This window comes from Ovis aries, chromosome 17, assembly GCF_016772045.2.
Source record: "Ovis aries strain OAR_USU_Benz2616 breed Rambouillet chromosome 17, ARS-UI_Ramb_v3.0, whole genome shotgun sequence".
In the NCBI taxonomy this organism is placed as follows: domain Eukaryota; kingdom Metazoa; phylum Chordata; class Mammalia; order Artiodactyla; family Bovidae; genus Ovis; species Ovis aries.
This window is the reverse complement of record NC_056070.1, coordinates 72,165,761-72,192,738: the sequence shown is the minus strand read 5'-3', so window position 1 is coordinate 72,192,738 and position 26,978 is coordinate 72,165,761. Positions and strand designations below refer to the sequence as shown.

Below are 26,978 nucleotides of genomic sequence, written 5' to 3'. Positions count from 1 at the left end.
GCGATGCATTCTGGGCCAGCAGCAGCACCAGAGCCAAGATGGCGGCCAGCAGGAGGCTGATGAAGGTAAAGGCCGTTCTCCGGCGCCGGCGGCGGGCGGCCGGGCGAGCGGCGGCGGCGGCCGGGCCTCCCGCGGCCGCCCGGGCCCGCCGGGGCGCCGCCCGCCGCCCCCCGCCCCGCGTGGGGCCGCCGCCCCGGGCCGCGAGCCGCGGGGGGCTCCCGGGGCCGCTAGGCCTCGGCCGCGGGCGGGAGCGCCAGGCCGCGCCGCCCCGCCCGGCTCCGCCGGCTCTCCCTCCCGCGGCGGCCCCCGGGCGGAGGCGGCGGCGCCCGGGCGCCCGGGCGGCGGAAGCTAGGCCGGGGCGGCGCGGCCGCCCGGCGGGCCTGGCTCCGCGGCCGCGTCTCCCCGCGCCGCCCCGGCCCGCGCCCCCCGCGCCCCCGGCCCTGCTGGAGCCAGGGGAGCCGTCTTGGGGGCGGGGATGGCGGTGGGAGTCGGACCCGGCCGAAGTTTACGAAAATACCCCGCGACTCTGCCTCGCCGGCCGCCCGGGTGCGGAACCAGCGGCCGTGCCCCGCCGGGCGGGCCTAGGCCTCTCTGGAGCGCGCCTGCCGGCCGTTCCCCCCCGCCCTCCCTGGAGCCCGAGCTCGCCTCGGGGAGCCCTTGCCGGCGGAGGTGCTGCCTCCCCCGGGCCGGAAACGAGCAGGGCCCGGGAGCCGGCTTCCTGAGCGACCGTGGAGGGCTGGGGCTCCTCCCGGGCAGAGCCGTGCTGCGGAGAGCCAGACGCGCGGAGCTTGGCTGTCCCAGCACCCCGCCCCGGGCCCTGGCTCCTCGGGAGCGTTTCCTTCCTTTTGTCCACTGAGGGCTAGAGACGACGTTGAACTTGCCAAGACTCGATTGGAAGCGGGCTTAAAAGGACGGTCAGCGGATCCAGCCTTGTTTTCCCTTCTCTCGTCCGCGACCCAGCCGTCCACACAGTCTTCCGGATGGGAGGACCGATACAGGGTTATTTCCCTGCACTACTCCCCCCAAAGGCTAGCGCTCCTTGACGCCTTTCGGATGTTAATTTTCTGGAAAGGCGTCTTGATGTTGGTGCCTGCATCTCTGCTCTTACTGGGATGACTTTGAATCACGGCCTCACTTCTCAGGATGCCCCTCTGAGTTCTCACCTTCTCTGACTTGCCCTCTGGGCCACCGAAGTTCTTTTTCTTCCTAAAGCACATAGTTAATCCTTTCCCTCCAACCCCTTCCAGTCCTGACCCCTGTGATTTTATTGTCCTGGGAAGTTAATCCTGGCTTCCCCCCATGCCAGGCCCTGAGGCTTCTGGAAAAGCAGTCCCTTCGGCCACACCTCCTGCTTCTTGATTCCCCACCAGTCTTTTTTTTTTAAATTGGAGTATCCTCTTGCCAATGCAAGAGGCTCAGGTTCGATCCCTGGGTTGGGAAGATCCCCTGGACGGTGAAATGGTGACCCACTCCAGTACTCTTGCCTGGAAAATTCCATGAGCCTGGTAGGCGCCAGTCCCTGGGGTCACAGAGAGTCGGACATGACTGACACACGTGGGTGGTTAACAGTGTTGTGACAGTTTCAGGTGGACTCCCTGATGCACACGTGTGCGTCTTTCCTTCCCCAGACTCCCTCCCGTGCAGGCTGCCAGGTCACATGGCGCAGAGTCCCCTGTGCGCCACAGTAGGACCTTGGTTTCCCGGCCACTCTTGCACCTCATCACCGCGGCTGCCTGTCTGCTTAGCTTTGGCTTTGCGCTGCTCCCTGCTTCACTTGTGGCTCAGAGGTTAAAGCGTCTGCCTCCAACGCAGGAGACCTGGGTTCCATCCCTGGGTCGGGAAGATCCCCTGGAGAAGGAAATGGCAACCCACTCCAGTATTCTTGCCTGGAGAATCCCATGGACGGAGGAGCCTGGTAGGCTGCAGTCCAAGGTGTCGCAAAGAGTCGGACACGACTGAGCGACTTCACTGTCTGCTTCACTTTCACGCTTGTGTGTGACCCTCCCGTCATTCCCAGTCTTTAGGAGAGAACGGGATGCAGGGAGCCTCTCGCTTGCTCTCGTGTCCTAGCTGGGGAAGGAGTGAGCTGTGATCTGCCCAGTCTGACTCCGCAGCCCCCGGCCCTTAGGCGTCCTCTCCCTAAGAAAGGCAGCCTTCCCCTTGCCTGGCCTCCCTTCCAGGGAAGTCCTGGGTTCAACCCTGAGGCCTCACCACCATCCCCTCTCAGAAGGAGTAGTTTCCTCCTCTGTGTGACCACAGCACTTTCTGTGGATTTCTCTCTTGAGTGCTTGTCACAGGCAGAGTTGTATTAGACTTGCCTTTCCTGCTGAGTTCTGAGTTCCTCAAGGGCAGGGATCTTGACCTAATTCATCCTGGTATCCCTTAGTCTAGGCTAGCTGACCCAGTTTGGGGCTCCCAGGGGTCTGAGAGGGGAGTTAGACGGTTTTCCAGTAATTTTTGCATTGTAAGATAAAGCTTAGGAAAGAGGAAATACGTAACGTTTCCACAGTCCTTACTGAACACTAGATCATTTATGGACGTTTTTCCTTATTTTTTCAGTAACTGGTAAAGTTAGCATGTCATCGTCGTCATTTTAGTAGTGAGGTAGTTGTGAAGCTTAGCTGGCTGTCCAGGGAGAGAAGCTGCGTCTCCCTGGCTCCAAATCCCAGGTTCCGTGCCCCTCCCCACAGTCTGCCTTCTCACTCCAAGGAGTGCAGAGAAGCGCGCTGGGCTCTTGACTAGCGGCTGGAGATGCTTTCAGTTCAGTAGCGGGTGCTGCTCACAGGATGCTAATCGTTGACTCTGAGTCAGTGTTTCAGCCTGGTTGAAAAAAAAAAAAGTACCGAATCAGGTCAATCAATACACAGCTTGGATAATAAAAGGGATTTCCGGTGGTGAAAAGTAAACAGGTGTTGAATAGTCGAATGGATTATGCTTTAAGAGCCTCACGTTTCCTCAGAGACCATTTTCTGAGACGCTTGGAGTCAGAGGTTTCTTTGTCACAGCGGACTGTCTGCAAACAGTGTAAAATGCATCATTAAAAGTAGAGTGAAAAAATAAAAGTAAGAGTAGAGTGCCTTGCGTATGTCAGGCCGAGAAGTTATTTTAGGCAAAGCCAGCATGACCGAGTCTTTAGTTTAGAAAGCAATCGCCGAAAGGATTGGCCCTTTTTTCAGGACCCTTTTTAGGAATTACACTGTCAATAAAACATTAAACACGTTTTAATCTGCAAGCGGCTGATTCCGTATTGATGGCAGCTGCCAGATTGTAACCACTGCTTCAGTCAGGAGGGGAAATGGCTACAAAAGTGAAACCTGGAGGTGTGGCTGAGGGGAGCTGGTGGCAGTCTGCCTTTTCAGCCTCTCAAGTGCAGCACACGTCTCCCCCACGGGCCCTCCAGCTGGGTGTCTTCCCAGAAGGGCTTTTCCCAGTGGGGGAAATGTGTAGATTTGAAAGAGGGGCTGCCCCGCTAGTAACTGTCGTGATGAGGGGTTCCGCCCGTAATCACGTGGGAGCGGGTGGCGGTCGCTGCCAGTGCGGGCCCTGGAACAGTGCTGAGCAGTGAACTTGGGTGCTCTTCCCCGAGCTTGCCGCGTTCGGGGTGGGGGGAGTGTGCGAGGGGCGTCTTCCCGGAGGTGCCGTGCCAGTCTCGTGTTCTGAACCCCTGGGTTGCAGGACTCGAGGGAAGAGCGGCGTTTTCTGCTCTGGATTTGTGCCTGGCAGTGAGTCGGGGCGGTTGCAGCCGGCCTTCATGATCCTCTCTGTGGACGGTCCTCCACTGAGAGGCCGGGACGGGCCCCCCGGGAGAGAGGGTGCGCATCACTGCGGCCCTGGGGGGCACACAAGAACAAAGACACCTGTCTCGAGGCGCGCGTACCTCTAGGGTGCTAAATTAAGAGGCTTGGTTTCCGTTCCATTATGCCAGGCCACTGGGGAGTGTGCTCACTCTTGGATCACTGAGTGTTCAAGAGGTACTCCTCTCGTCTTTGACACAACAGTAACTTGGGAATTAAAGCTTGGAGAACCCCGACGCCATCCTCCCGGGCCTGGACTCTGTCTGTCGTCCCCCATCCTGTTCCTCCCCCCGCCTCAAGAGAGTGGTCTCCATGCAGTGGCTTGTGGACCACCTCCTGCCTGCTCTGCACCCCTGCGCCCTGGTCTGTCCATCCTTAGTTAATGGGCCGCTTGTCTGCCCCGGCGCCAAGGGAGGACCTGAGGCCCCCACCTTGCCCCTTCCCCCTGCGAGGAGCCCCTTGCCAGCTGCTGCTGAAGCGGGGCTTTGTGTCCCCTCCCCGCCGGGCTTCTCCGCGGCCTGCCACTGAGCCCTGCGTGCGAGCGGCCCCGGCCGTGGCGGACGCCTGCTCGCGGTCGCTCAGTGGGTCCTTTGTGTTCCTCCCCCGCCGCCTTGGTCCCACGCCATCCGTGAGTGGCAACACACGGAGAAACGCACTCACGCCGCTCCCCGGAGCTGCACCCGTTCCTGGCTGGGTTCCAGGCTGGGCTCAGCAGCCCATCGTCCCTGCCGCCCGTCTTGGACTCCCCGGGGCCCGTGAGCTCATGGCCAGCGCAGCTGGTCTCTGCACCGGCGTGACTCCTGGTCCTCAGAGGCTGAGCTCCGAGGGGTAGGGAGGTCCCCCTCTAGGCTGTGCCCTCTGGAGCTGGAGGAGGGGGATGGCCCAGCCTAGAGCAGAGATCCCGGATGCCCGCCTGCTGAGGGTTGGGGAGCAGGGCGGGACCCCTCTGGCGGCAGGAGGCTCGAGCTTGCTCTGGCCCTGGCTCCGAGCAGGGCGCTGGCCGCTGGCGGGGCAGCCGCTGGCGGTTAGGAGCGTCTGTCCTTCATAGCAAACGGAGGAGCCCGGGCTCGTGTCGCTGACCCTGCACAGCCCCCTCCCTAGGCATGAGGGACGACTGTGCAGGGCACTGGCCGGGGTGACCCTTGGTCGGAGCCCCCCGCCCCCTGCCTCCGCTGGCTGGGCCAGCTCCTGTCACAGCCCTGCGAGGGTGGGCCTCAGGAAGGGTGGGCAGAGATGCCGCGCCTTTCAGCCGAGGGCCTGCCAGCCCCGGTGCCGCGCCCAGAAGCGGGCGCTTGTTGGAGAGCGCTTCGTCTGCTCGTGTGTCCTGCCTGGCCTGGTCCTTCTGTGAGCCCTGCCCTCGGCCCCGAGAGGGGAGCTATGGGGCTTGTTCAGGGCCGAGCTGCTGAGCGGAGGACACTGCAGGGTGGTCCCGAGTTTGGTTCTGGAGCGTGTCCTGGGCCGCCGCATCTCAGCTCAGAGAGCCCAGGCAAGTTGCTGGACCCCTCTGGGCTCTGGCAATGTCACCTGTGTGAAGATACAGTGAGTTACTGAACAGCGAGGTCTCAGAGGTGTGCCCGGCACGTTCTCACGTGGGTGTCAGCGCAGGCACGAAGACCGTGGCCTGGGGGGGGCGGTGTGTGGAGGGGGGTGCTGCCCCTGGGGCCGTGGGTCGGGGCCCAGAAGACAGGCCGACCCCCTTCCCGCACACCCGCCCTCCCATCTCTCGGAGTCACCTGTCCGTTAGGGCTGGGTTAGTGAGAGGTTTCCTGAGACGGTCGTGCGATCCTCTCTGTTGGAAGATGTTTCCTGTTTGCAGCGGGCTTACGCGGGTCTCGGTTCAGAACGGGCCTCTCGGACTCACCTGCGTGTTCTCTCTTCCTGCCCTGAGTGTGAGGGTCAGTGAGGCCGCTGAGCTGGGCGGGCGGTCCTGGCAAGGACCCTGAGCTTCTGGTCTCCTCCCCAGCCCTGGCCGCCATCTCCAGCCTCCAGAGCTGCAGGGCCCCAGCAGGTGGGAGGCCAAGGCCTGGCCAGCACCCACGGGCCGGTGCCCACGGGCGGAGCCAGTCGAGCCCCCCTGCCCTGCGGGTGTCCCGCTGCCCGTGCTGTGCTGTGGGCTCCTGAGGACGGGTGGGACAGAGGGGAGGCTTCGTCTGAGTCGGGGGCGGTAGGGCGTGCGTTGAACCGCTCTCGGCCTATGTCTGGTTGGAGTCTTCCGTGCTCCATCATCTTGCCAGACCTTGTTGCTGCTTCTCACCCCTGGCAAGGGACTGAGACGCTATGGGACAGCCCTGCCCAGTGGGTGCGTGCGGCTGGAGCTGGCACTCGCGCGGGCAGCCCGGGCGCGTGGAGGCACCCACACTCTCTTGGGCTGGCGTCCAACGGCCCCTGAGCCCGTCCTGAGACAGCTGGTAGGTGTCTGCACACCCCACCCGGCCGTGGCAGTTGTGGGGAAGCTCCGCACAGGAGAGCGCCCTCCAGGTGGCCCACCGTACGCTTCGCAGCCCGTCCCGTCCTGGGGTGCCAGGCCTGCCGCCGCGCAGGTGAGACAGACGTGAGTCCTGGGGCCGCCTGAGCCTCCCCAGCACCCCCGCCCCGTCCCGTCTGCTCCCTGCTCAGCGCGTGGTGGTCCAGCGCTGGACCCGGTTCAGCTCTCCGTCTGCCTCCGGCTCGTCCGTGTCCTGCCTGAGCTCCAGGGTGCTGATTTCTCCAGAAGGTTGGCGGAACCAGCTCCCAGAGTCCGGACCAGCGCTGAGTGTGGTGTTTGTGGCGGTAACTGAGTGTGCCATAGCTGGCACGGTGCCATCCGCTCACGGGGGGGTGGTCCTGCCCCCTCGGCGAGCAGTTCCTGAAGTCAGAGGCTCGCGTTCTGGGGCTCTGAGGCCCTTGCGCTGGCTTCCCGGTGTGCTGAGTTACGATAGGGTCTCGCTGGGGTGTCATTGCCTCCGGTCGCGTGTGAGCTGGGAAGGTGCCTTTCTGTCAGAGTCGGTCCCCCCGACACCATCCGGCAGAGCTGGGGAGCTCTCCCAGATAATGGCCGTCCCGCGCGTTGCTGGCTGGTGTGGACAGGCCTGCTGCGCCTTTCCCTCGAATGTCAGGCTCTGCCTGCCGGTTTCCTTCGGCCTGGACAGCAGGGGCCCCGGAATGTTGCTGGCACAGCCATCCCTCGACGGGCGCCCTGCCGCACAGGGACAGCTCAGGCTCAGGCCCCATGTGTCCCTGCTTCTGTTGTCTTGGAACTCGAGTCTCTTGTGAGTCCTGGAAGGTGCCTTTCCAGGGCTGCCAGCCCCCCGCGATCCTGACGGGGGCAGGGGGACCCCCGTCACCCTCACCCACAGCTCTGTGATGGGCCATCCACAGGCCGGCGACTGGTGCAGACTCTCATCCCGGCCTTGGCCTGCGCGAGGTCTGTCTGTGGCTCGGCCCCCCAGCCGCCTGCCCCCCTGCCTCCACAGGGTCGAGAGGCTTCGGACGCTGCTCTTCTCGGGGGGCAGGGGTGGGTGGACGTGAGGCCCCCCCGCGCAGAGGTGCGCATCCTGCCTGGCGTCCCGCCTTCTCTGCCCTCGTTGGGGTGCCCGGGAGGGGAGTGCGGCGTGCTGTGGGCAGGGCCCCCTTCCTGTGTCGTCTTTGGAATTGGACCGGGTCACTTGGGAAAGCTCCGCGTGACAACCGTCAACACCTGCATTCCTCATTTAGGCCCCTGGCCTCTGGCTGAAGGCTCACCAGAACTCTCGACACCAACACGCGTCGCGTCCGTGTTCTGTTACACGGAACAGTGTGTGTGTGCTGGTGTCTGGACACGCTTGGAACTTGCGAGGCATGGGGGCACGGTTGAGAGGGGAGTGGAACAGCCCCCACAGGGCCCTGCCATCTCCAGACACGACGGGGCAGGCGCTGCTCGGACAGCGTGTGGAAGCGGCCGCCCGCGGAGTCACGACGCTGTCCGTGTACAGCGGTATTGGGGGGTGGCTGGGGGCCGGCGTGCACCCTCCACGGGTGGGCTCAGGGCCGGGCGTGCTGCGTGCTGCCCGCCAGGCGAGGCCTCTGCTCAGGGAGCTCGCTTCCAGCGCTGGAAGGGCCTGTGGTGGTCCTGGGCCTTGGGCCCTTCCCTGTGGGAAGCCGGGGTGGTCCCCAGGCAGGGCGTCCTGTGTGAGGACGATCAGGGAGGCGGTGAGCCGTGTGCCTGGCCGGGCATGTCGCACACCTCCTGCGGGGGGGGGCTGGGGCAGAGGCGGTCAGCGCAGAGACTCCGCCGGGCAGTGGTCCCCTCGGGGCCCCATAGGGCACAGCGCTCTGCCCTCCTGCCGGGGAAGCCCCTGCCCCTGGGCTGGCGTCCCCAGCTCCTCCGGGGGCCTCTCAGCAGCTGGCCGTGGCCGCTCCGCTCCCAGCAGGGCCGAGGCAGAGCTTGGTGGGCGCGGCCGTCAGCCCCATGCCCCTGCGCTCTGCTCGCCCCCGGCTCTCCTTCGCGGGGCCCTGCTCCTGCGCCGTGGGCGGCCCCGGCTGGGAGCTGCCGTGGTCTCCTGCCCATCACTCACTCCCCGTTCCCTGCCCTCAGTTACGGGGCGCGACCGCTCTGGCGGGGATGCAGGCCTTGAGGCAACCCCGTCTCTCCCCTGGCGCCTTGAGCTGGCCTTGGCTGGTCCTGGGTGGAGTTGTGACTGGCCTTCCGGGACAGACACTTCTCGTCTGCACTGCGGTCTTGTGCAACTCGGGGCTTTTTGCGAGCGCGGTGGCGTGAGCGTGTCTGTGGGTCTCAGCAGCGGGGGCCGGGCCCCTGGTGGGCAGGGCGTGGCCGCCACCCTGTTGAGAAAGCCCCGGGCTGGCTGCGTTCCCTGGAGGTGACGGGGTGGGCCGGGCCTGCTGGCTGGTCTTTCTCCTTCTCTCTCACTTCTGCCTGGTGCCCACTTCTCGTTGGTTAGGATGATGCAAAGGCGCGTGCCTCCGTCTTTGCTGAGCCTGACGTGGCAGCGAGGTGACTGGTTCACCCGGAGGCGCGCTCCGCTTTCCGGAGGCCGGCCCTGTGGGCATGGCCTGTCGTCTCCTCCTGGGCCAGGGCGGGGGGGTGCCCGTCCCGCGCCCGTGTCTCTCGCTGCCAGCGCTGGGCGCCTGCGGCCTGCCTGTCCTGCTCCTCGCGCAGGGGGCTTGTTCACGGCCGTGCGGCAGTGGAGTCCCACGCTCGCCTGCTTGTGTTTATCTCCCGCACCTCACGTGGTCAGCGTGTGGATTTCTGAAGCCGTGAAGCACACGTGAGATCATTTAAAAATTTATCGAGTCCATCCTCCATTGCCGTTTCTCTCCGTTGCCTTCTGGTTTTTTGGCCATGTGGCTAGTGGGATCTTCGCTCCCTGAGCAGGGACCGAGCCTAGGCCCTTGGCGGTGAAAGTGCAGCGTCTTAACAGCTTAGCAGCCAAGGAAGCCCCTCGTTTGCTTCAAGATTTTTGTTCAGCTTGCTAGGATGCACCCTTAAGGGACGTGGCGTCTCCTGTCCCTTGGTGAGGCTCTAACTCAAGTGTCTTGAGCAGGAACAGAAGCTGAGCGCACAGAAAGGGCTCCCTGGCCCTGCTCCCCCTCGGGTCATGAGTCTGGAGCTTCGTGTGGAGAGCGGGGTGCTGGGGAGAGTCCCTTCCCCCCTGAGGCTGCCCAGGCCCTGGGCCCCAGGGAGCCTTTCCTGTGAGTCGAGGACCAGCTGGCAGGTCATGGGGTCCCTCGCGGTCCCCGGTGCAGCCTCTGTGTGTTCACATGACACGCCATCTTGCTCATCTGACTGCACCGGGCACCCCTCCTGCCCCTCGCCACCGGCCGAGACCCCTGACACTGGCTTCTTCCCCCATCCTGCCACGGATCCCCAGGGCACCCTGTGCCCCAGCCGTTCAGTGGGCATGTGGATGCTGAGGAGCGGTGCTGGCTCGGAGGGGCTTCCAGGGCCGTGGGCCCCACGGGGGAGGCAGGCCTGGCTGCAGGCTTCCAGAGAAGGCCGCTCTGTGGTGGACGTGAGCCGGGTCGGGGCTGGCGGGACGCGGGTGGGCGGTGGCCGCCTCGGGCAATAACGCCTGTCGGTTGCCTTAGCCATCAAGGAGTGGCGGGAGCCGTCAGGCCAGCGCCCCGGGGAGAACCAGGTGCCAGCTGGCTCTCAGCCAGAGACGGGACAGGACCCTGCGGTTGCTGGGATGGGGCGTGTCTGCATGACCACAGCCCCTCCCTGCCCTTGCGGGCTCGGGGAGCTGCCCGCGCCGTGCCTGGGCCCTGGCGCCCCAGCTGCGTGCCCTGTGCAGAGAAGCCGCAGCCTCGCTGAGGGTGGCAGCGCCCCGGGCTCGGCGGCGCCTCGTCCCGCCCCTCACATGAACACGCGGGCAGCGCAGCCTGGGTCTGTGCCTGCCCTGTCCCCTGCCGCTCGGGGGCAGTCCGCAGGGAGGGGGTGCCCCCCAGGCTGGGCTTCACCGAGGTGGGGCGTCTTGGGCTGGGGCGTGGGTCGGGGCTGCCACTCCGGGGTGTCTCCCAGCCCAGGGTGGTCCAGGCGGGCTCTGCAACGCCTCAAGGTGGCGTTGGCGCTCGGCCTGGTCTGAGGAAGTCAGGAGGGGCTAACCCACAGTGCCTTCCCCCGTTTGACACCCCTCTGTGCTTTGTCAACCAACAGGAGCTTGAAGAAATCCGCAAGTGCGGGATGAAGAACTTCCGTAACATCCAGGTCGACGAGGCTAATCTGCTGACGTGGCAAGGGCTCATTGTCCCCGTGAGTACTGGCGCCTCCCCTCCAGCAGCCCCGGGCGGGGTGGGCGCAGGGCCGGCGGGGGCCTCCCAGGCCCGGAAAGGCTGTGTGTCCAGACCACACACCCAGTGGGGCAGCCTCCTCTCCGGCCCGGCGGGTCCGTCCTGCTCTCTCTGTGCTCCCGCCCGGCTCTGGGCCTCTGTGCGCCCGTATCCCGGCTTCCTCCCCGGCCACCCCCACCCTGTGCCTCCTGCTGCCTCAGCCCCTGCCTTGCATCCCTCCTTGTGTCCCTGGGCCCCTGCCCCGGCTCTGCCCAGCGTCCAGCTCCTTGTCGCCTAGCCGTCTCTGCACACTCGTAGTCTCTGCACCGTGGCGTCCTGCAGCCTCCTTGCCCTCGGGGTTCAGCGGCCCCTCTTTCTGCAACCCTTCCTAACGCCCCCTGCAGAGGCGCGTCCTGCGAGGACTCAAGCTGGGACCCTGGCTGCCCGCAGCGCCCGCCGGAGGGATCCGGCCGCAGCCCTGAGGCCCTCAGTCTTGTCCAGCCTCTCGCCTTCCTCTCAGGCTGTTTTGTCTCTCGGGGGCCCTGCTTCTGTTCCCCAGTAGCTCAGCAGTGAAGTACCCGCCTGGCAGTGCAGGAGACGCGGGTGCGATCCCTGGGTCGGGAAGATCCCCTGGGGAAGGGAATGCCAACCCACTCCAGCGTTCTTGCCTGGGAAATTCCACGGACAGAGGAGCCTGGCAGGCTGCAGTCCATGGGGTCACGAGAGCCGGACACGGCTGAGCCACTGAGCAGGCATGTGCCGGCCCTGCCGCTTCCAGCCTCGGGTCCCGGGCTCCTGCTGGACGTGGCGGTCGAGTCTCGGCCTCTGTTCAGCCTCCATGCTGGAGACGGCCTTGCTGGGACATGGTGTGCCTTCCGTGTCCCCAGTGGGCTCTGACCTGGGACCCTTGTACCAGTGCCCCCGGCCTTCCTGTTCTTCCTGCCCCCACCCCCACCTCCTGCGCCTGAAGTCTCTCCTTGCGGGCAGAGGGGCCGCTCTGCCAAGAGCTGAGCAGGGAGCTCGCTGCCCAGAGATGCCGCCCCCTTGACCCTGGCTGCAGGCCATGCCTCTGTAAAGGTGCCTGGAGCTCACACAGCACTCGGGATGTGGCGTGAATCTCTGTGGTCGGCGCCGGCGCGCTGACAGCGGTCGACTGGCGTCGGCCAGCCTGCCTGCACCCAGCCCCGCCCGCCCCGGGGCCCCGTCGAGCACCATGTAGAAGGTGGCCGCTGCCGCCCGGCTTGTGGGTTTGCCTTCTGCTGATAGGGTCAGGCAGCGGCTAAGGTGTGGGCCTTAAAAAAGTGCCGGCGGTGGACGGGGAGGATTTGAGTGGCCAGGCCAGGCCTTCTACCCCAGGAGCTCAGCGGCAGCTCCGAGCGTCAGTGCTGGTCCGGCAGGCGTCCCTGGGGCTGGCAGAGCCGGGGGGTGGGGGCTGGCAGAGCCGGGGGGTGGGGTTTGACCCCTCGTTGAGTGCCGGGTGGGGTGGCTGGTGGGATCCCGGTGGTCTGGCCTTCCCCCCAGAGCAGCTGCACCCAGAGACCGAGGCACGGCCGGCCGCTGCCTTGCTGCTCACCCTGCCTTGCTGCTCACCCTGGGCTCCTCTGTCCGTGGGTGTCCTGGGCTAGGATACTGGAGTGGGTCGCCGTTGCCTTCTCTAGGAATCTTCCCAAGCCAAGGGTGGAACCCTCGTCTGCTGCCTTGGCAGGCAAGCTCCTGACCGCTGAGCCAGCAGGGCAGCTGTGGGGCGGGAGCTTAGTCGCTCTGGGGCAGGTGGGTCTCCCTGCACCAGGGACGGAGCCCACGTCTCCTGCACTGGTGGGCAGGATCGTAACCACTAGACCACCAGGGAAGTGCTTAAAGTTTCTCTTTTAAAAAATTAGTAAATTTTGCTCATCAGTTTTTTTATTGTGGTAAAATTTACGTAGCAAGGTTTGTCAGCTTAGCCTTTTTGTAACTGTGCAGTTCAGTGACCTTAGTTACAGTCAGGCTGTTGCGCAGCCATCATCGCTGTGTTTCCAGAGCGCACACTGAAATAAACTCTGCGCCGTGAGCTGGTAGCGCTGCGCTCCTCACCCCCAGCCCTGGTGCTCTCCAGCGTGCTTTCTGTGTCTGTGAGTTTGATAGTTGACATGGATGAGTTGTGTAAACTGCTTTTTTCTCTGGCTCATCTCACTTGGCAGAATGTTTTGAAGACTCACCTGCTCTGTGCAAGAGCATCACTCTCAGGATGAATGAGCTGCTGCCGCGCGCGCACCGAGCCTCGTGTGCGTCCGTCCACCCGCTGGTGGCAGGGGGCCTGTTTGCCTCTGTCCATTGTGGTGATGCTGCTCTGAGCGTTGGTGTGCAGGTGTCTGCTTGAGTCCTGGTCTTCGGGGCTTTGGGGAAATATGTGGAGTGGCTGGATCACGTGGTGGCTCTGGGTTTAACTCTTTGAGGAGCTGCCACACGATTTCCACGGTGGCTGCACGATCTCACAGCCCCACCACCAGAGCCCAGGGTTTCCAGGGTTTCCCCATCCTCTCCTTACCCAGTTATCCCCCCCTTAGACACAGCTCAGCCCAGCCGCTCAGGCGTGTCCGACTCTTTGCGACCCCGTGAATCCCAGCACACCAGGCCTCCCTGTCCATCACCATCTCCCGGAGCTCACTCAGACTCACGTCCACCGAGTCAGTGATGCCATCCAGCCATCTCATCCTCGGTCGTCCCCTTCTCCTGCCCCCAATCCCTCCCAGCATCAGAGTCTTCCAATGAGTCAACTCTTCGCATGAGGTGGCCAAAGTACTGGAGCTTCAGCTTTAGCATCATTCCTTCCAAAGAAATCCCAGGGCTGATCTCCTTTAGAATGGACTGGTTGGATCTCCTTGCAGTCCAAGGGACTCTCAAGAGTCTTCTCCAACACCACAGTTCAAAAGCATCAATTCTTCGGCACTCAGCCTTCTTCACTGTCCAACTCTCAAATCCATACATGACCACAGGAAAAACCATAGCCTTGACTAGACGGACCTTTGTTGGCAAAGTAATGTCTCTGCTTTTGAATATGCTGTCTACGTTGGTCATAACTTTTCTTCCAAGGAATAAGCGTCTTTTAATTTCATGGCTGCAGTCACCATCTGCAGTGATTTTGGAGCCCCCAAAAATAAAGTCTGACACTGTTTCCACTGTTTCCCCATCTATTTCCCATGAAGTGATGGGACCGGATGCCATGATCTTCGTTTTCTGAATGTTGAGGTTTAAGCCAACTTTTTCACTCTCCTCTTTCACTTTCATCAAGAGGCTTTTTAGCTCCTCTTCACTTTCTGCCATAAGGGTGGTGTCATCTGCATATCTGAGGTTATTGATATTTCTCCCGGCAATCTTGATTCCAGCTTGTGCTTCTTCCAGCCCAGCGTTTCTCATGATGTACTCTGCACAGAAGTTAAATAAGCAGGGTGACAATATACAGCCTTGACGTACTCGTTTTCCTATTTGGAACCAGTCTGTTGTTCCATGTCCAGTTCTAACTGTTGCTTCCTGACCTGCATACAGATTTCTCAAGAGGCAGGTCAGGTGGTCTGGTATTCCCATCTCTTTCAGAATTTTCCACAGTTTATTGTGATGCACACAGTCCAAGTCTTTGGCATAGTCAATAAAGCAGAAATAGATGTTTTTCTGGAACTCTCTTGCTTTTTCCATGATCCAGCGGATGTTGGCAATTTGATCTCTGGTTCCTCTGCCTTTCTAAAACCAGCTTGAACACCTGGAAGTTCACGGTTCACGTATTGCTGAAGCCTGGCTAGGAGAATTTTGAGCATTACTTTACTAGCATGTGAGATGAGTACAATTGTGCGGTAGTTTGAGCATTTTTTGGCATTGCCTTTCTTTGGGATTGGAATGAAAACTGACCTTTCCCCCCCCTTATACACAGTGACCCCCCTCCCTTGTCCGCAGTTATCTGCCCCCCCCCATTTTTTTTTATCTTACCACCATTCTAGTAGAAGTCAGCTAGCATCTCATGGATGGAGAAGGCGATGGCACCCCACTCCAGTACTCTTGCCTGGCAAACCCCATGGACGGGGGAGCCTGGTAGCCTGCAGACCATGGGGTCACTAGGAGTCAGACATGACTGAGCGCCTTCACTTTCACTTTTCACTTTCTTGCATTGGAGAAGGAAATGGCAACCTGCTCCAGTGTTCTTGCCTGGAGAATCCCAGGGACGGGGAGCCTGATGGGCTGCCGTCTCAGAGTCGGACACGACTGAAGCAACTCGGAGGCAGCAGCAGCGTCTCAGGGCAGTTCTGTTGCGACCATTCTAGACATCAGCTAGCAGCCCGCAGCCACACCCGAGGACCGTGCGTCGGCACACCACGGTCACCTGAAGGGCCCCGTGTGTGTGCGTCCCGCTCAGGGTCACGCCCGGTGCACGTGCACAGCGTGCCGGCCGTGGGAGCGTCGCACAGAGCAGTCTCTGCCCCTGCCCTTCTCCCGCGCCCCCGGCTCCGGACTGCCGCTGGCGCCCTGCTCTGAGCCGTCCCCCTCGTCCGCCCGCTGTGACCAGTTGGACTTGCGCAGCAGCTCCTCAGGTCGTCGTCTCTCGCTGAGTGATGTGCGATTGAGATTTCTGCGTGTATTTGCAAAGGTCGTTTCTTTTTAGCACCAAATAATATTCCGTTGTCTGAATGCACAGTTTATTTATCCATTCACCCCTGAAGGACATTCTGATTGCTTCCAGAGTTTGGCAATTCTGAATAAAGCTGCTACACGTTTTGAGTTGGGTCCTTTGTCTCTTTGTCTTCCAGTTGTAGGAGTTCTTTATGTTAAACCCTCATCAGACTTACAATTTGCAGACACCTCCTACCGTGCAGTTGGTCGTCTTCTCTGCCTCTCGAGCATGCCCTTCGGTGCACAAAGCGTCTGATGTTCGTGGAGGCCGCGTCTTCTGTCTTTTCTTTGCCGCCTGTGTCATAGTCAAGAGACTGTTGCCAAGCCCAGGGTCACGCAGGGTTGACTTTCGTTCTCTTCTGAGAGCTCTTACAGTCTTAACTCTCGAACTTGGGTCATTGATCGTTTTTGTTTTTAAGTGGTGTAGGGATAAAGGTCCAACTTCATCCTTTCTGTGTGTGGACATCTAGTTTTTTTTAGGACTATTTGTCAAAAAGACTGCTTTTTCCCACTGAATGATCTTGGCATCCTTGTCAAAAATTAATAGGCCTAGATCACTAACAAGGACCTACTACACAGTACAGGGAGCCAGTCAGTCCTGTGTGATGACCTATATGGGGAAGGAACCGTGGGGAAAGCTGGTGTGCGTGTCCGTGCAGCTGACTCGCTTTGCTGTGCAGCAGAACCCGGCACAGCGGTGTAGGGAGCTGAGCCCAGCAGGAGCAGGAAAGCGATGGCGCGTGCTCACAGGGCTCGCTTCTGGACTCAACTCTGCTGGTCGGACCGTCTGTCCTTAGGCCAGGACGACACTGTTTCGGTTACTGTAGCTTTGTAGTGAGGTTTTGAAATCTGGAGGTGTGAGCTCTCCAGTGTTATCTTTCTGAGGATGGTTTTGGTGGGTGAAGGCTCCTGAGCGCCGGAGCAGGACCCTGTGGGGCCTTGCCAACAGGGCCCCCTCCGTGACTGCTCTCGTCTTCCCTGAAGCCCCAGCTGTGCGTGTCTGAGGCACGCTGCCTGCGTTGCTTTTCAGATCCTAAAACCCCCAGTGGAAGGAATGAGCTACTCGGTGGCTGTGAGCAGGCAGCCTCCAGGCCTGCTGGCGCCTAAGGATCTGGCCTTCACCCTTGGGACCGCACCGTCACCTCACCTTCACCAGCAGAGGACCCTGCCCGAGCCGGTCGCGTAGCCTGGGCCCCCTGGGTTTGCCAGCACGCGCTCCTGCGCTGTGAGCCGGTGCTGCCCTGACGGCCTGCGTGGCTCCTGTGTGTCCCTTCTGTGACCCCGTGTCAGCAGACTGCCGGCACACAGACCAGGTTTGGTTCAGTAACGCACCTCGAGGTCCTGTTTGAATGTCAGGAAGGGTTCTTCCAGCTGGGGACAAAAAAGGGAATTGAGGTTTTGCGAGGGGTCATACTGGATTTTCAGATTGCTTCACTGTCCTTATCTGTTGTCATAGATGGCAGCGTGCCATCACCTGTAGTGAGTCTTGCGGTCTGTGAACCCGGGGCGTCTTTCCGTTCCCTTAGGCTTTCTCTCCTTCCAGCAGTGCTCTGTCATCTCCAGTGAACGAGCTTCACGCCTCTGTGCGTTTCAGCTCAGGATGTGAAAACGCAACCATAGGCTGGGCCACACAAACCCCAGAATTCAGACTCCTCACAGCTCCAGAGGCCAGACGTCCCGGGGAAGGGCTGCGAGGTGTGGTGTCCCCACGTCTCCCTGTCTCAGCGCTTGGCGGGAGAGCAAGGGTGCGCGCACACACTCTTTTTTTCCCTTTTGACCACGTCGCCTGCAGGACCAGGGATTGAACCCGCGCCCTCAGCAGTGAAAGCACTGGGTCCCAACCTCTGGACCTCTAGGGAAGCCCCAGGAGCTCTCTCCGTTTAGGACACGGATGTTGTCAGCCCAGGACTCCACTCCGTGACGCGGTTGAACCTTAGTCACCTCTTCACTCTGGGCACGCTGTGGGTGAGGGCGTCCGCGGGGCTGGGGGCACCAGCATTGAGTCACAGCCTCCTTGCTCGGGCTTGCCTTGGTGTCTTCACCTTCCCAGTGGCAGCCATAAACGGGATTGTCTGCTATTTCCTTTTGGGTTCCCCATCGATCACTGTTCGTGGGCAGAAATGCGTGTTGCTTTCGTTTCTGACGCGTCTGTGTGAGCCATCTCCAGCGTTTTCTGGGTGTACGGTCAGGCCGGGTCCGGACCAAGGCAGCTCCGTTTCTCCCTCTCCAGTGGGGATGCTCTATTTCCTTTTCTCGCCTGAGTGCCCTGGCCAGAGCTGCCAAATACTGAACTGTGGCGGTCTCCAACCTTTTGGGCGCCAGGGTTGGTGGAAGACAGGTTTTTGTGGGTGGGGGTGGTTCAGGGACAATTGAAGCACTTCACGTTTATTAGGGTCTGATCTGAGGGGACGCGGAGCTCAGGCGGTGACGCAGGCGTTGGCAAGTGGCTGAGTCTTCTCCGTGGAGGCAGCGTACGCAGCCATCAACGGGGCGGTCTGCGTTCTTGCTTTGCAGAGTCTGACTTCCAGCTGGTATTCTGTGCTCCCACTGCTCCTCCGCTGAGGAGAGCCCTGTTTCAGGCACACAGTGGCCACCGGGTTGGTGGCCACCGTATTGGGCGGAACGTGCGTGGACCGGTCAGGACGCGGCCCTGGCTCACGGTGGGGGAGCCACGTGGACGGAAGCAAAGCGCGGCTGCTGGCGGCATGGGGACGCCGCCCGCGACTGGGCCGCCCGCCGCGCAGCTCTCCCGGGCTGGCGTCCGCCCTGTGGCTGGTGGGGGGCCGGTGTCTCGGCCGGTCGTGGTTCCGCAGGGAGCCCTGTCTGCCCCCGCGCTGCCTGTGCCTGGCCCGGGTGTGCCACGTGTGGGCTGGCGGGCCTCTGGCTCTGCAGCGTGTGTGGGCGGGCTGTCTGTGCAGCGTGGTCTGATTCTCTTGTTCACGAGATGCCAGCAGCCACCTCTGTCCGTGGGACGACCTCGGGCGCTTCCCAGGCTCTCCAGGAGCGGCAGCCCTGCTCTCCGCGGGAGCCCTGCTCCTGAGTCAGCCTGCTTCGTCTCCCGCGGTTTCACTGAGAGGCAGAGGCCACGCGTCTCGCCCGTTTACCGTGTGCGGGTCAGTGGCCTGCGGTGCGCCGCCTCGGCCGCAGGGCAGATCGGGCTGCGCTGCCTCAGGAGCGTCCCGCTGGCGCCGCCCGGCCCCGGGCACCGCGCCGCCTGTGCTCCGTCCTGCTGCTGTGCGCCCGTGCTTCCTCTGCTGCGCGGCCGCTCGTGTCTGGCTCCTCCCTGCTGGGGCCTGCGTCCAGACCCCACCGCGCGTGCCGCGTGGCCCTGCTGCGGCGGCTGTGCCAGTGCCCGCTCGCCCGTCGCCCGCCCGAGAGGCACTTGCTTGTCGCCGCTGTCCGGCCGTCGCGGGTGAGGTCGCGGTGAGCGCGCGCGGGGTTTCCTGGGGGCGTGCGCCTCGTTTCTCCAGCCTGCTGGCCTGGGGTGGGGCTGCAGGGCCCTGTGCTGGCGGTGTCTGCTGCTTTGATGGGTGCAGGCTGCTTTCACAGGGGCCGTTCCGTCGACACCCCACAGCTGCGCGTAAGCGTTGCGTTCTCTCCACCTGCTGACTACGGCTTGCTGTTGTCTGTCTCGTTCACAGCCCTCCTAGTAGGTGTGAAGTGGTGTCTCGTTGTGGGTTTTGGTTTGGTTTTGTGTATTTTCTGGCCTTGCCACACAGAACGTGGGCTCCCAGCTCCCCAAGCGGGGGGTCGCGCCGCCTGCGTTGGGAGCCCAGTGGCAGCGCCGGGCCCGGGAGGCCCTCTTGCTGCGGTTTCCGTGGGCTTTTTCCTGAGGGAACGAGGAGCCTCTCTCCCTGCGCCTGTTGGCCACCTCTGCGTCCGTTTTGGCAAGTTATCTGTCTGTGTGCTGCACCCACTTTAACCTGGGCTCCTGTGCGCCTGCAGTCTCGTTTCTGAGAGCCGTGTGGTCAGCCTCTCTCTCTCGGGACGAGCAGCCGTGTGGATCCCGCGTGCTGACGGCGCTCCGGGCTCCTCCTGCGAGCCGCCGTGGGGCCCTCGGGCGCCCGCCCGCCTCGCCCCCGCACGCTGTGGCTGGCGGCTGGCGCTCTTTTCTCTTCTGTGGAATAGACTCCAGCCTGGTTCTGGAGTCCTTCTGTTCCAGGTACGTTAAACCAGTGTTTGACGGAGGACGTTCTTGGCCACGTTCAAAAGAATAACATGAACACTGGTGTTGAGAAATGGATAGGTTAGCCGTCCCATTAGCAAATGCGAGGCTGGTTCTGGGGACGCCTTGGGTCCCTGCGCTCAGGTATCACCCAGACTAACAGAGAATGCATCTCCTGCCTTGAGAACACGGCTAGTGACCTTGACCCCGACCTCACGGCTTCCCAGAGCAGTGCTGCTCCCAGAGCAGCTGGGCGCCACGGCAGGGTGAGGGGTGATGCCAGCGGAATAGCGTGCGCGTGCAGGGAGCCTGAGCCCGCCCTCCCCACGCTCTCTCCCAAAGACATGGTTTCCCTGCATTAGTAGCTCTGGAGGCTGGGTCCCGGAGAGCAAGTGTGACCCTCCGTTTGGGCGTGCACAGGCTTGCGGTCCCTCGACCACGAGCGTGCTGACTGGTGAGCGTCCAGACGGTGGAGTGATTGTTGCTGTTCACTCGCTGAGTCGTGTCCGACTCTGCAGCTCCACGGACTGCAGCACGCCAGGCTTCTCTCCTCTGCTGTCTCCCGGTTTGCTCAAATCCACGTCCGTTGAGCCAGTGATGCCATCCAACCATCTCATCCTCTGTCGTCCCCTTCTCCTCTTGCCTTCAATCTTTTCCAGCATCAAGGTCTTTTCAAATGAGTCAGCTCTTCACATCAGGTGGCCAAAGCATTGGAGTTTCAGCTTAAGCATCAGTCCTTCCAATGAATATTCAGGGTTGATTTCCTTTAGGATGGACTGGTTGGATCTCCTTGCAGTCCAAGGCACTCTTGAGTCTCCTTCTGAGTATCTCTTGAGTTCCTATTATTGCATTCCAATCGCCTATGATGAAAAGGACATCTTTTTTTGGTGTTGGTTCTAAAAGGTCTTGTAGGTCTTGATAGAACTGTTTAATTTCCGTTTCTTCAGCCTCAGGGGTTGGGGCATAGACTTGGATTACTGTGATAACGAATGGTGTGCCTTAGAAACAAACCAAGATCATTCTGCCGTTGTTGAGATTGCACCCAAGTACTGTGTTTCGGACTGTTGTTGACTAGGAGGGCTATACCATTTTTTCTATGGGATTCTTACCCACAGTAGTAGTGGATATAATGGTCATCTGAATTAAACTCGCCCATCCCATCCACTTGAGTTCAGGGATTCCTGAGATGTTAACATCCAGTCTCGCCATCTCCTGCCTTACCCATCCAGCTCACCTTGGTTCACGGGCGTGACGCCCCAAGTTCTTACGCAGCATTCGCTCTTGACGGCATCAGAGTTCACCTCCACCTCCAGACGCGCCCGCAGCTGAGTGCCGTTCCCGCTTTGGCCCCTGCACCTCCTCTCTGGAGCCGTTGGTCACTCACTGGCCTCCGCAGGAGCATCTGGGGCACCTTCCAACCTGGGGGCACATCCTCCAGTGCCTCATCTTCTTCCTTTTCACACTGTCCGTGGTGTCCTCCAGACGGGAACACTGGAGCAGGGTGCTGTCCCCTCCTCCTTTCGTGGGCCACCTTTCGTCAGAGCTCTTCGCTGTGACCCGTCTGTCCCCTGTGGCCCTGCGAGGCATGGCTCAGCGTCACTGAGTTACTCGAGCCCTTTCGCCGCGACAGGGCTGTGACCCATGAAGGGGAATGGAATAAAACGGCACCAAAAAGAAGTGCTCTGGCAAGCCGTGCAAGAACCTTACACGCGCATTGCTGAAAGGAGCCAGTCTGAAAAGGCTCCGTGCCGTGTAGTTCCAGGCAGAGGGCCCAAGGCTGCCTGCAGCACCCAGCGCCGTGACAGGCCGTCCGCAGGGTGTGGGCTGTGGGCGAGGGTGTCAGCCACTCACTCGTAACGTGGGGCTGTCGGTACTTGGGGAGGCTGTGTGTGTGGGGGGAAGAATTCTGTATCTTCCTCTCAGTTTCGCGGTAAAGCTACAGCTACTGAAAAAAATAAAGTCTATTTTTTAAAAAATGTAGAGAGGCCAGGGTGTCCATCTCAGGCACCCTGCTCTAAGAATACTAATTATCATTTCCCTGGTGGTGATGAAGCCTCAGTTGATGTAACCTCTTGAATCAAATGAAGTGTTTCCGAGGTGAAACCCTTGGAGCCGTCCTGTCTCAGCGGCTGGCTCATGCTGGTCTCCTTCCTCTGCAGGACAACCCCCCCTATGATAAGGGGGCCTTCAGGATCGAAATCAACTTCCCAGCAGAGTACCCCTTCAAACCGCCGAAGATCACGTTCAAAACGAAGATCTACCACCCCAACATCGACGAGAAGGGGCAGGTGTGCCTGCCGGTGATCAGTGCCGAGAACTGGAAGCCAGCAACCAAGACCGACCAAGGTAAGGTGTCCGCCCCTCGGCCGCCGGGGCCCGCTGACGCCAGGGGCTCGGAGCCCGGAGAGGCCTGCAGCGCCAACCCCGCGCCCCGGAGGCTGCTGCTTCCTGACGCCCCCCGGCGTGACCTGGCTCCACTCAGCGCCAGCCCGCGGGTCACACGTGGGCTCAGGCAGGGAGGCAGAAGGGAGGGTGCGGGGAGCTCTTGGCCTGAGGAGAGGGCATAGCCGGAGGCGCAAGGCAGGCCACAGGACACCGGGGCTCGAGGGGCGTGGTGGGAGGGCCTGGCCTGGCTTGAGGTGTGTGCCCACGTGGAAGCGCGCGCTGGCCTCAGCAGGCCCGAGCTCTGTGCGCCTCGGGGCCAGTGGCCACGCATGCCCGAGTTTCTGGGAGGGCACTTGTTCGGGATTGTGGCCACCCCCTTTTGTCCCCTGCGACTGACTGCTCTCTGTTTGGGTCCATGTTTAGCTTCCTTCTGTCTCATCGGTTGGTGCTGGGTCTGCACTGCTGCGTGCGGGCTTCCTCCAGTGTAGCGGCCTCGCCTCTGCAGAGCTCGGCCCTGGAGCGTGCGCCCTGCAGCTGAGGCGCGCGGGCTTCGTGGCCCGTGGGGCCTTCTTGGGCCAGCGATCGCGCCTGTGCCCCCTGCATGGGTGGGCCAGGCTCCCGCCCGCTGGGGCGCGGGGGTCAGGCTCCCGCCCGCTGGGGCGCGGGGGTCCGGCTCCCGCCCTCTGGGGCGCGGGGGGTTCCTGGTGTTCGTTCTTCATTCCGTGCTTGTGTTTTACAGTCCTCGCCTCGTAGTTGTGGTGGCTCTTAAAAGTGACTGCCTGAGCCACTGACGGGGTCTCAGATTAGAGAGAGTGGATGAGTCTGGAAGTTGGCAGGCTGCAGGCGCGTGCATTTTTTCTGGTGACTGATTATTTTCCAGTGGGACCATTGGAAGATGGGCTTAGAAGGCTTTCCCAGAGCAGAGCTCGCTGGACGAGGTCCCCGCGAAAGGCGCCCACCAGGCGCCCACAGCTGAGCGGCAGGGCAGAGCCAAGGGAGGCGTCCCCAGGGGACTCGGCGCTCGGTCTGCGCACGCTGACCTCTGTACAGACGAGGTCCGTGTCCTCGTGGGAGGACGGGCCTGGCTTTTCCTGCACTGACTCAGCTCTTTGCGGACTCCGGCAGCTGCGTTTGCTCAGGCGGCTGGACCACAGCGAGCTTCCGGTCTCCTTCCTCACCTGGCACCCAGGGCCGGTGCCCTGCTGTGCGCCCCGCCCGGGACAGGCCGCTCTGGTCGGCCGTGGCAGCCAGGGGCCTGTTTGTAGAGGAGGTCTTGCTGCTCTCGTCCAGGTTGTGGGTGCTTGTTTCAGAGTCGGGTAACTGAAGAGACGTTGCGCCCTTTTCTACTTGTTGCCTTAGGGTGTGAAGGAAACGCTGCCGTCTTCCACGGGGCGCTGCTCTCTGCGCTGCGGCAGGCAGGAGCGCTGCTCTGCGGTGGGAGGCAGGGCTTCTCCCCGGGTGGTCCCGGCGTGGCCTTGCGCTCTTCCTCGCCACCTCAGCAGTGTGTCCCCACGTCTCTGTCCCTGTGACTGCCCTGTTACACAGTGTCTCTGAACCTCGTGGCTCAAGGCGACTGCACTTTATCACTCCCATGCTGTGGGCTGTCTGGACTCAGCTGGCCACTCGCAGTCACTGTACCGCAGCGGTCCCAGCAGCCCTGTAGCAGATAGCTGACGGCTGCAGGCGATGAGACGCGGCGGAGGGAGGGCGCCTGGAAAGGAGATCCATTGTGGGGGGTGCTGGGGGGCCAGGATGGGACCACTGAGAGGGCTGTGCTTGTGGGCACGACGGAGGCCTTCGTGAGGAAGACAGTGGTCTGCGTGGTTTTGTGAACATGCCGAAAGCAACTACGGTGCCAGTTTTTAGAGAGTTCAGTTTTTGGCATGGTGAAAGTAAAGAAGCATTAGAAATAGAGCAAAAATGGGAGAAAAACCCAGAAACAAGGCAGGCCTGAGTCATACAGAAAGGTGGCAGGAGCTGGCGCAGTGGCTCCAGATAAAGGGATAGAAGAGCAGGCTTCCTCCGTAGAGAGTCTGGCTCTGGCATGCGCCTGCAGCAGAGTGCGGGCTGGGCTGGCTGGTGAGGGAGACTGATGCCGTCGGGCACGAGGCCAGCGTCGCCCTGGCCTCCGGGTGAATGCGCCGCAGCACGCAGCAGGACGGTGGGGACAGGAGAGTCAGGTTTCCGCGTTCAGTGTGTGGTTCCCCTGGGCCCCCGCTGAGGTCCCGTCAGGTATTGCCTAGCGTCGAGGGAGCGTTGTGGGGGCCACCCTGAGCCATGCGGGGCCTCCGCCTCTGGAGTGGACACCCAGTGCTGCTGGGGGCCGAAGCATCCCGGCAGTCAGAGGGCCCTTTCTCAGCCGCTCAGGAGCTCTTAGGGCTCTTCCGGGGGGAGGGGGTGGGGTGTGTACCATTCACAAGGGCAGGCCTGCCGTGCATCCTGAACCAAGCACACTGCCCTGGAGCGGCTTCCCCATGTGAGAGCGGGTAGTAGGGGTGCCTGGGACTGGGCTCCCCAGGATGTCCGACAGGAAGGCTTCCTGGAGGAGGAGAGGAGGAAGCGGTGTCCCGCTGGGCAGCGCGCTCAGCCCTGCTGTGGCGCTGGCCGCTCTCCTTGGGCAGTCTCTCAGCGCGGGGGAGCGCTGGGTTCAGTGCTGGTAGCTGAGTGCTTCTGCTCAGCCTGGGAGGCGCTCTGGTGCCGAGTGGGAGCCTCTAACCCGCGGTGCCCTGTCCTTCTCTTGGCAGTCATCCAGTCCCTCATAGCACTGGTGAATGACCCCCAGCCGGAGCACCCGCTCCGCGCTGACCTAGCTGAAGAATACTCTAAGGACCGTAAAAAATTCTGTAAGAATGCTGAAGAATTTACAAAGAAATATGGGGAAAAGCGACCTGTGGACTAAAATCTGCCGCGATGGATTCCAGCGAGTGTGAGCAGAGGCCCCGAGCAGTGCATTGAGACACCCCGCAAAGCAGGACTCTGTGGAAAATTGACACGTGCCACCGCCTGGCGTCTGCTTGTGGCAGTTACTAACTTTCTACAGTTTTCTTAATCAGAAGTGGTCTAGGTAACCTGTAAAGAAAGGATTAAAAATTTAAGATGTTCTAGTTCTGCTTTCTTTGTTTTAAAAATCACCGCTTCAACCCACTTTTAAAAAATGGTCTTTCTTTTCCTGTCCAAATTTATCCAAAATCAATTTACATTTAGGCCATAAGGTTTTAAAAAAAAGGCGGGGTGGGGGAGGCTCTGGTTCCTCTCTGCCCTTGCAGCTGCCACTTTCTTGCATTTCGTCTGATTCTCACTCCCCCACTCTCCCAGGCCCGCCCGGCCCCGCCCCGCCGGGAGGGGCGGCCCCGCCCCCAGGCCCCTCTGCTCCGCCCTCGGCCGGCCTGGTGTGCGAGTTAGTGCAGACTCCTGACTGATTTATAGCCGCCTTTTGAGAACACCGAGAAACGAGCAAACCTCCACTCCAGCCCCCGACCAAAAAAAAAAAAAAAACAAACAACAATCCCGTGGAAAGGGGAGCTCCAGCTCTTCTGTAAAACCCTGGCTAACGTTACCCCCGTGACGCCGGCCGGCCGGGATGAACCTCCAGCCGCCGGCCTGCGGAGGGCAGCCCCCCGGCCCTGGGCCCGTTGGCCGGAGGACAGCGCGCCTGTGGGAGGAAGTGCTCGCCAGGGAGGCGCTCCTCTCCGAATCCCTTCCGGAAGACGTCGGGTCTCCCCGCGGACAAGTGCTGGCGTGTCCACGCGCAGGTCTGCGCTGGCCTGTCGCCGACGAGTCCGCCGACGTGACTTGGAGCTCCTCCTCCGCCTTGTGACTGCAGCCGCCCTTCCTCAGCTCGCCTGACCCTCCGCCGACGCCAGTGTCCCGCACCAGCCCGGGGCCGCCGCGCCCCCCACCCAGGAACAGGACGGCCCCCCTGCATCGGACTCTCCACCTTCTTGGAGTCAGGCTCCACGTGAAGCTCGCTCAGTAATCTCCTTGACGTGTTTTATATTGTTTTGACCGCCTTCTTTTGTAGAAATAAAAATTGACCTTAGAATGTGTCGTCAGATGGACTCGTAAGGATCTGAATGCTGATGTCTCTTCCAAGCAGGCGGGACTGCCCCTGAAGTAGTAGAGTCCTGCTCACTGACACCCAGAGGAGGCCCGGGGTCCGAGCTCGGGGGTCCTCCCTCCACTCCTGCCGCCCCGGGCCTGCCTCTTCCGGCACTCCGCGGCGAGACCCGGGGGAGAAGATGACTTAACCTTGGCTTTCTGTCTTAATTCTGGCTTTGTGGGTTGAGGTCTTCGGGGCTCGCGGCCCGTGAAGCAGCTCGGCTTTACCCAGCGGAGGGGGGGCGGTGGTGGGGGGCGGCCCGCGGCCTACCGCAGCTTCGGTGCCCCAGGTACGCGCAGACAGGCCTGGGGCCGGTGCGCCCCTGCGGCACGGCCACGCCCATCTCATTAGCAGAAAGGCGATGAGGGGCTTGATTTCACTCACGTGCAGATTTGTTAATAAAATGCCAAATTCTGTCAGAAGCGCTCCAGGTCAGCCGCGGTTTGTTCTCCTCGCCGCTCTGAGCCCAGAATTATTGCCATTCCTGGAAACTCGCCCACCGCTTCGTGCTTCCCAGCGCAGCTCTGCCGCCTGCCTCCCCTGCCCCCGTGTCTGCTCGCCAGCCTCCGGGAGGACGCCCGCCGTGCTCCACGCGGCGGCCCCTCCCCTCGGGGGTTCACACTCTGCTTCACCCCGCCCCTCCGAGAGTGGGTTGGCGGCCCGCCCGGCCTGGATCCACTGGCTGGCGCGCGCTGAGCCCTCAGGCAGACGTGGAGCAGCTCACCAGCAGCCTTGCTCCTCCGGACCCGACGGCTGGTCTCCCGAGCAGGGGAGAGCTGCCAGGCCCGCCTCCGAGCGAGAGCCCTGGCCTCCCGCCCTTCCCCACGGCGGGCACGAGCCTCCCGAGCCGCTGCGATCTGCTCTGCTGCCCTGAATAAAAGTGCTCTGGGACATGGTCTGCTCGTGTGGGTTTGTCTCTTCCTTCCTGGGGGTGGGGCTGCACGGGCCTCCAGGAGAGGGTTGCAGACAGGTTCTGGCCAGGCCCCGGGCAGCAGAAGGGACAGCTGGGGCATCGGGAGGGGACACTGACCTCTGGATGTGCGTCACCTCAGCCACACCTAACAGAGAAGCAGACCCCGGCCCTGAGTAGGGTGTCTCCTGGAAGGAGGCTGGGGAGCTGGTGAGGGTGTGCACAGGGAGGGGCCAGGCCAGT

General features: G+C 61.8%; 1 protein-coding gene across 1 annotated transcript; it reads left to right on the top strand.

Annotated features, from left to right (window-relative positions):
* Positions 1-24,830, top strand: UBE2L3 (ubiquitin conjugating enzyme E2 L3). Its single transcript, XM_015101751.4, has 4 exons — positions 1-65; positions 10,426-10,521; positions 21,501-21,687; positions 24,471-24,830. Exons 1-4 carry the CDS (start codon positions 39-41, stop codon positions 24,623-24,625), a joined length of 465 nt encoding a protein of 154 aa, XP_014957237.1. The 5' UTR covers positions 1-38; the 3' UTR covers positions 24,626-24,830.
* The last annotated feature ends 2,148 nt before the right edge of the window (positions 24,831-26,978 follow it).